The 9177-nt window shown below is 48.1% G+C and overlaps 1 protein-coding gene across 1 annotated transcript in view; it reads left to right on the top strand.

Moving 5' to 3' along the window:
• Positions 1-1446: 1446 nt before the first annotated feature.
• The window catches only part of MEGF9 (multiple EGF like domains 9), an 89525-nt gene continuing 81794 nt past the window's right edge, over positions 1447-9177 (top strand). Inside the window, exon 1 of the mRNA XM_030536009.1 lies at positions 1447-1915. Within this exon, the coding sequence (XP_030391869.1) occupies positions 1447-1915 (469 nt within the window). The remainder of the gene's footprint in view (positions 1916-9177) is intronic.

The following is a 9177-nucleotide window of genomic DNA, read 5'->3' as shown; positions in this document are numbered from 1 at the left end:
TGCAGCCTGAATTATTAGTGCTTATAAAACAATATCTAGTAAACACATTGCAAACATCTGCATTGCTTCTAGCCCTGGAGGGTCCCCAGTGGTAGATGATGTTCTGTTCTACCTGGTAGGACAGAGCTTTTTCCTGGTAGGCTGCAGGAAGGGTGGGTTGCTCCTGCATTCCCCCTTAAAGTTTACACCTGCAGTATTTATGGGCATACCTCTCCCACTGTAGTCAGCAGGTGTCTGGCATGTAGACACACAGCAGCGCACAGTCATTTTGGGCACACGTGCCTTTGTGTTTATCATAGTGATGTTTTTCTTCATTAGTGACAAAACAGAACAAGGCTGCCAGTAGCACTTAGGAGCAAGGCCTGGACTCTCTTTTATGTTTGCAAAGCAGTGACCTCACTCTGGGTGCTCAATAAATAATTAATAGCCGTGTCAGTGTTTGTTTAGTTTTTTGCCCACGGTGGTGTCAATAGCTCTCCATGACAGTGCAGTCTGACCAAGATCACTTCCGAGTATCTCTTTCCAATACCCTGAATCACAATCTGTGGCCAGTGTTTTGTCAACCCTGATGCTCATTTCAAGTTGGAGTTTTAATAAGCAGCACAAAGAAAGGGCTGGAGAAAGGGGGCATTTCACAGGGGGAGAACTGAGCCACAAAGAGTAAGAGATTTGTGCGTGCCAGCAACTGTGTCAGAGCCAAGAACTGCCCCCCAATCCCCCGAAGAGCAATCGACGGCTGTAACCACAAGCCCCTTCTTACGCTCATGAACTGTCCTTCTTCACTATGTCAGAGCCTGTTGTGTAACCTCGCCGCTGGAGCGGAACATTGACACGCTCCACCCCAGAGGTGGCTGCATTTCAGCGGGCCGCGAGAGGCGTTTGGCTGCAGGAGGCTAGGAAAACATACGGGAGCCCGTTTCGAAAGCACAGACAAGTGCTTGGCCGATGACACGCCGCAAGGGCTTGTCGTCTCTCCGCGCAAGCCAGGCACCTGCCCCCCGGCTTTGCTAAAATACCGGCGGAAAAAATATTTAAAAACCCCAGAAAAAGCACGAAGGGGGAAACCCTGCTGCAGTGTCACGGCCCTGGCCCCGGCCCGTGCCCCCCGGGGTACGCGGGCGCGGAGGCGGCTCCTTTGTTAGCAGCAGCCCGCGACACTCCGGTAACACACAATGCAGAACGGCCCCGCCCACCCGCTCGCCGGCTATTGGCTGGGCGGCGCCCGAAGTGGCGCCCCGCCCGCCGTCACGTGTCCGGCGCTGGCTCGCGATTGGCGGCGGCGGCCCGGCCGGCGCGAGGCTCGAGGGGCGGGGGCAGGAAGGGCTCGCGGCCGGCTGTCAGTGCGAGCGGCTGAGGGATGGTGCGGCGGCCGGCGGCCGGGCAGCGCGCATCGCACGGGGGCGGCGGCGGCGCGGCGGAGCGGATGGGGGAGCGCTGCGCGGCGCCATGAGGGTCCCGCGGAGCCCGGCGCGGCTCGCCCTGCTCTGGCTGGTGGCCGCGCTGGCCGCCGGCTCGCTGCCGCGGGAGCCCGAGCGGGGATCCAGCCCGGCCCCCGGCGGGGAGCCCGGAGCGGCGCTGCCGGCCACTCGCCCGGCCCCCGGCGCGGCGGAGGGGAACGAGCTCAGCCCCGAGGTCACCGCTCCCCAGCCCACCTTCGCCCCCGCGCTGCCGCGCCCCGGGAGCCCCCAGCCCAGCGCCGCCGCGGGGGAGCCGGACGGGGCGAGCCCAGCGCCGCCGGGAGCTGAGCCCAGCCCCGGTACCGCAGCCTCCCCAGCCGCGGCGGGGTCTCCCCTGCCCAGCCAATGGGCCCCGCGCCCCGGCGGCACCAGCACCGGCCTCCCCGCTGCAGTCCCTTCCCCACCTGCCGGGGAGGAGGAGGACGTGGCCGCGGCCGCCGGCGGCAGCAGCAGCAAAGGTGAGTCCCCTCCCCGCCCTGCCTCTCTCCCTGCCGGGTGACAGTCAAGGGACCCGCAGGTTTAAACGGGAAAGGGGCGATGAGGAAGATGCTCAAGGTGCGCAGTGATGCCCGAGGCTCCAGCAGCACCAAAGGGAAACAGCCCTTCTCCCTCCCTCTCCCCAGCTGCTGGCGACGATGGCAATTTCTGCTTATGGTGGCAGATATAGACAAGCCATGAGAAAAATGTGCTTCCACTTTCCTCTCCCCACTTACCCCACCAAGAAATAGTTGGCAACAGTCCAATGGTCAGTGATCAGCAAAGGGTCATTTTCTTTTTTAATTCCTCTGGTTTTCTCACCTCTGTGCTTTTCTCTTCTGGTGGTATATTTGGGTCATTTATGGCATTTAAAATAGAAGACCTTGCAGTGGGATTTTCAGGATCAGAGCAAATAAAGTTTTGTTTAAAAATAAGGGGCAGGTGTAAACCTGATCAGTAGCTCATTAACAGAGGGTGGAGGCTTTTTGCTTTTCAGTCACTGCTATTTCTCCTGCATGTCTGTGTTGATGACATATGGACAGTAACCACAAATGGACACAGGATAAAACCCTAGACAGGAGTGTGAAGCCTTATTCCAGGCAGATGCCTGATGTCTGGTATCTATCTTAACAGACAGTTGCTGTTTTTACCTTTTTGTTACACTTTGGCAACACTGCTCATGCAAATACAAAAAATGGAGTTTAATTGAGCTGGAATATACCCAGTATTTCACTGCTGGTTTTTATAAATGGATGTGAGGCTGAGAAAATAAATGTGGAATTTTGTTATGTACACATACCAGCCCTTACTATGGGGTTGATCCTGCTCTCATTGAAGTCAATGGGAATTTAGAAATTGGATTAAATAGAAGCAGGTTCCATGCCCCTATATTAAGTAATGCTTGTACAAGCAAAGATTAGATTTTTCTATTGGCCAGGGAGCCACAAGGAGGAGTTTCATTTAAAAGAAACTTATTTTTAGAGCCTTTTGTATTCTAACTTGTACATGGAGAGGAAGGGGATAATTGTTTGTGGTGCCTTCAAGCAGTGGTTTCCAGAACAAATCGTGCAAACAAAGATGCACTGGGCTCCAATTCTGCTCCCTTTGAACTTGAAGACAAAACTCCCATTGGCTTCAAAGGGAGCAGGGTTGGATTTATACTGTGTTGATAAAGGGAGCATGTCAGCCATAATGGGAGATAGGGGTGAAATCTGTACAACACCCATGACACACCTGTATATCTATCTATCTATATAGGGGGGAGGGCAACCTGGGCTGCATGTAGGAGAATATATGGAAGAAGTGTCTTTGGTATAATCACAAGCACAGAAGATGATGATGGATCCTTGAGTGTGCAAGGGATGGGGAGGGCACAAGACACCTTCCCCTCCATCTTGAGTTAATTGTGCAGGCGCCCAGGAAAAGATGCTGGGTGCAAGAATAGCTCCTGGCTAGAGCAGCAGCACCCTTAAAGGGTCATGGAGAAGTGTGGAGGAGGGCATGATCCTCCTTCCACCCAACCAGCAGAACTGGGAAGATTCAAGGGGAGACCACACTACACCTTTAGAGATGTAGTAACCAGTGTGTGCCCACTGTAAGGCATTGTGCTCCCTGGCCAGCACCTAAAAGGCAAATTGAGTCCTAAGAGTAAGAGATTCTATGCCCATGTCCACATGCCAGTGACAGGAAATTCATGTAGACTGGAATTTGTGGTACTTGTGTTTATGTGGATGCTGTCTAAATTCTGTATGTTGGGGAGGAGGGAAAAGGATGGTGAGTATTTGCTGAGACTTTGTGAGGGAGCCTGGGCAAATGGAATGCCTAATTTTCATGTGAGTAAAAAAGGCCTTCAGCTTTTTTCCGTTCTGGGAAGTATCACAACATAGTCATAATCAGCTCTAGGGCTGATTCTGCTTCCATTGAATTCAGTGGAGCTGTACCCAGTTATACCAGTTGAATATCTGACCCTTATTTTTGTCTTGGCTCTTCCATACATCCATATCCCCCAAATGCCTTAGAGAGCCATTATGGGATAGTGTGAGATACGAAGCAGCAGAGGCCAGGGAGAAAAGCTGTTTTCAGCTCAGATTTGAAATGATATGGAGAATTAGCAAGGTGGACCATACACTCCTCTCCAGAGCTTTCATGTTCTCATCCACCTGTGTTGGAAACTCAGCTTTCTTATAATGAAAGTAGACAAAACTCCATTGAAGTCAATACAGCTGTTCCCATTTACTCCAGCAGAGAATTTGTCCCTATAATTTTAGAAATAAGACTATTTAGACAGACAGACACATAAATACCCTCAGCATTGAAGATTTTTTGAAGAAACTATGTCAAATTCCAGACAATGGTCTGAAACAGGGTGGTATTTTGCTGCTGTTTCTTACCACTTCAGCAGTCAGTATTCTGAGCAGATGATTTTAGTCAACTTTTCTTTCATGGCTAGAAATGCAGTTTGTGGGAAACTTGGATTCTTCCCCTTTCACACTGCCACTTCCCTTTTGTTTCTGTTGGGGTTTGTGTCTTTCTTTCCTTGTGAAAGATACAGGTTGGTTTAAGGTTGGAAATGATAGATAACACTAGGAGAGGGTTGTATTTTCTCAGAGCAAAAGCACCGTCTCAGTTGTACAATGATTAAACTTCACCTGCTCTGTCAACAAACTAATTGAGTGAGTTGCAGTTTCCAGAATGTGTAGGTTGAACGTGAGGGCCTGAAGTATCGAGAGTGAATAGACAGGTTGCTGAGTCATGTAAAGTAAATAATCTCCAACTGGTTTTATGCGTAGTGTTTCTCTGCTAACTGATTGAAATCTGTTAGGAGAGAAGATGACTTATATTAGGAGCAGCCACTATAGCCACCACCCAAAAATGTTTATGGTCATGCCTAGAAGAACTGTCGTGTATCACCTCCAAAACAGGTAATGCAGCATCAGAAAGTACTGCTCCTCTATTACACAGCCTCCAAAAGGACTACTGCTAGCAGCAGTATCTTGGAAAGATGTCCAAAAACCTCACTTTAAGGCCAAGAGAACCAAGGCCTCTTGATTTTATGCTTTATTGAGACAGTGAGCAGCCCTATCTAGTTTCCATATAGGCAAAAGTACAAGTATCGTGCATAAGTGATGCAAGACATGAAGGAAAGCTCAAAATTTAATGAGGATCCTCACTCTTCCATGTTCTGTGCATGATTCTTCCATGTTCCATGTGTGATTCTTGCATGTTTGCTGGGATGGGTTGTTTCAGTTGAGGACTGGGAGTCAGGGATTCTTGAGTCTAATCCCAGTGCTGCCTCTGACCTCCCCTCCCCGCCCTGGGGCAAGTTCCTCTCTGTGCTTTAATTTCCTCATCTATAAAATGGGAACAGCAATACTTCCCCTACCTACCTCAGGGATGGAAAGACAATTTGTTAATAATGCTTGTGAAGCTCTTAGATGTTGGTAAATGCTAATTATTATTAATGCCTACAGCCAGTTGATCTCTACGTTATTCATCTTTGGTGCCTTTATACCGCAATGATGGGCACCCTAGAAACACCTCTGTGGACAGGACACTCTTGCATGTTGTTTGTTAGTAAAGGCAGTTGAGTTTGATTCGTGGAGGGTTTACTGTACAGTAACAGATGTAATGGGTTTAGGCCACCGAGTCCGGAATACATGAACCAGGAGAGCAGCAATATAAAACGTCTTTTTTTTCTGTGCGCCAGTATAGTTCATTTTAATCAGAGGCATATACATGATTTCATATAGAAAAGCCTGTTCGACTTGCAAAGTTGATATACGTGATAGGCACAGCCTGATATCAGTGTGCACCCTAGTTAATCCATATATTTTTAATCCCGTTCCAGTCTGTGAAGTGTCACTGGGACTCCTGTAGGGACAGAGATTCATTTTCAGTCATGTGTGGTTTTAACCACACGACTACCATTCAAATCAATGGGCATTAGAATAAATCCCTCCATCCTGATTCCTTTCCAGAGCCTCTGGCCCAACCCCAGAAGATGGACAGGCAGATAGACCTATTAAATGCAAAATGGTTTGCTACACAGAAAATAGATGCATTGCTACCTACACCTCAGTCCAAAACCCTGAATCCAGACATCTCTGGAATTTTGAGGTTATTTGAAATCTGAACCAAGATCCAGATTTCAGAAACTACCTTCGCTTTTGCAATGGTTCGAACCAGATCTCTAGCTCAGTACCACCAAAATTTTGGGTGTTCAGAATCTGGTTCCAGATCTGAATTTTGCAACATGTACATTTTGGGTGTGCGGAAAAAAAAAATCCTTGTTCTGAGCATTGATTGTGAAAGGTACCTGAAGTGGTTGTGGATACGCAGCATTATTTGCATAAACAAAGCAGATCTTGGTATATTGAAATGTGGGGTATCAGGCAAAGCAAGATACACGGACAGTAAGTGACCTGTGTAACCACATTTAGAGTACTGCTGTATCTGCTGCTTTGTTACTAGGAATAGTCTATCCACACTGAAAAGGTGCAGCTGAAAGCAGCCAGATTGATTGTGTCTGTGTGAGAAAGAAAGATTAGCTAATAGACTTTGCTCACAAACAAGAGACTAAGACAAATCCCATGGAGGGATATAAAATCCTGGAAGGAGTACAGTACTTCCAATCAGCTGACTTGTAAACAAGAGATGTTTTGGGAGTGGGGCCATTGAGGGCATTTGCAGCACTGTTTCCTTACTCATCCAGACACCTCATGTCCCCGATTGGGTCCCTGCCTGTAGTTTGCCATTGGCTGTGTCCTTGAGATTTGTGCTGCGGGGAGATGTGCAGTGTACAGTATATAAAGGGGAAGATAGGGTGGGATACGTATGGGGCTGGGAACCAGGAACAGCTCAGGTCTAAATCCCCAACTCAGCCATAGGCTCCCTTTGTGACCTCAGACAAGTTACATGAACCTGTGTCCTCGTTTCCCCATCGGTAGATGAGGGATAATAATACTTGCCCACCTCACAGGGGGGTGGTACAATGTAATATTTTAACATGCACAGCACTTTATAAATCTGGGCTAACACAAAAAGCAGCATTGTAAGGAAAGAGATTGCATCCAGCTGAACAGTCCCAGCATTTTATAGAATCCCACCTACTATTGCATCAGACTTAAGCTTCTTGCATCAAATTTTCAAAGCTCCTTAATGCCACTGGGATGTATCCTGCTAAGGCACTTAGCTACATTTAGAAAATTTTACCCCTTGTCACCAAAGCGCTACATAACTCCTTTGCCCCTACTTATTCATCTTCCTTTGTCAAGCTTCGTTTGGGCTCCACAACCTCTCCGCTGCCTTTGCCTATGTATTTATCAGCTTCTCACACAATCCCTTCTGTTCCTTTTTCCACAGACCCCTCTCCTTGACACTGTGTGCCCCCCTCCCAGCTGATCCATGTCTCCCTACCCACATTTAAATCCCTCTTAAAGACCCACTTCTGCTGCAGTGCCTACAGTGAATTGAGCCGACTTGCATGTCATTTGCCTGTTGTTACAATGTCCTTTCCTCTGTGCTCTGTCTGTTTGTCTTTCCTTAGCTTCTCTTGAGCACATAGGAAGCGCTGAATGCATAGCAGGTGTTACCTTAAGGAAATAATACTGAGGGCTGTTTGTGAGGTTCTCGCGTGACATTTGGATTTGGGCCTATCTTTAATAAAGGACTGAGGATCAGTTGCTTTCCAAGTACCTGAAAAGCAGGCAGCTGTTGGCTGCTTTTTATGGGGAAAGAGAGACAATTCTGAGGTCTTTTTATTCAAATGCAGGCTAGCATGGAAACTTGAGACCTGGACAACATATTTCCCAACACTCTTTGCTTTCCTTTCTTCCTCCATCTGACTGAGGCTGCTCTTTCTCTTGGCTGCTCACATAGTTGCTGCTCTCTTCTCTGGATTTTCACCATCGGATGAGTGCCATGATCTTCCTCTTGCCACTGCTGCTGAGGGTTGGTGTATCTCAGTATGGCATGGCAGTTCGGTAGGGCTTCACAGTGGTCCCTTTTGGGTGCATTAGAAGACATAATGCAGGAATTACTGGGTGAGGTTCTGTGACCTGTGTCATGCAGGAGATCACACGAGCAGTGGTCCCCAACATGGTGCCCGTGGGTGCCATGGCATCTATGTGCGCCCGCGTACTGTCTGGTGGACAAGCATCCTTTGAAATGTTGCCAACAAGCAGTGTCATCCAGAGGCATCTCCGCCAACATGCCGTCGAAAATCAGCAGCATTTCGGCGGCAACACCTCTGGATGATGCTGCTTCTTGGCATTTTGGTGGCGACGCCTATTGATGTTGCCGCTTCTCGACGGCATTTCGGCGAATGCTCGTCCGTCAGCCACCATCCTTGGTGGCGCTGGACGAAAAAGGTTGAAGACCACTGGACTTTATGATCATTGTGGCCCCTTCTGGCCTTAAAATGTATGACTATCCAAGCAGGAAAGGCTCCCAATCCATGGATATTTGGATCTTTCTGGTGCTGGGAGACAACTCAGCTGAAAGCAATCCAGGAGGAGCCTGATGCTGCCTGCCTTATCTTAGACATATGTATAGAACGACCTATGGGAAGCTGCTGCAAGCCGGCACAGGCCTGTCCTCTTGCTGTGCACCTGGAAATGCAGCTTACGCTTGGTATCATTTGTAAGCTCGGGATTTGAAGTTCAATGTGGCTGCCAAGATGTCAGGGTTTCAAGGAGACATCACCAGGATTTATTTGTTTTTTAAAGAAACGGGAATTGAATTACAGCTGTGAAGGCTGGGATATAAGGAATGATCGTGCTACGTAAAAACCATCCTAGGAGGGGCCAGAGGAGTGAGGGTGTTTGTTATAAATCATGACCTTCCTATTGTGAGTTTGAATGAATAAATAAATAAAATCCTGCTGCCTTCAGCAGGAAACAGAACAACCCTGTACTCATCGTTGCTTCCATGGAGAGGGTGTGCTGTGGTCTCAGAGCCATGTCAAACTCACATATGCATCAAACTACCAGCAGTGCCAACCACAAGCTTAAAAAAAAATCATGAATGAGGACAGAAAAATATGAGATTTTAAAACAATAAATTGTGGGTCTTTTTACTTGCTTGCTTGTTCTTGAGCCTTTAGGGATCACATTTTCAAACTTTCTCAGCAATGAAGAGGGTTAGAAATTTGTATTTTTTTTAATGAAAACTGAGTCTCACATAATCACATGACTCCAGAAGCTGGGACTGGAAGTAAAACCCCAAACAATGCTCAGTATCAAAT

Source organism: Gopherus evgoodei, chromosome 16, assembly GCF_007399415.2.
Source record: "Gopherus evgoodei ecotype Sinaloan lineage chromosome 16, rGopEvg1_v1.p, whole genome shotgun sequence".
In the NCBI taxonomy this organism is placed as follows: Eukaryota; Metazoa; Chordata; order Testudines; family Testudinidae; genus Gopherus; species Gopherus evgoodei.
The sequence above is the reverse complement of the archived record's forward strand: the minus strand, read 5'-3'. Positions and strand labels throughout refer to the sequence as shown.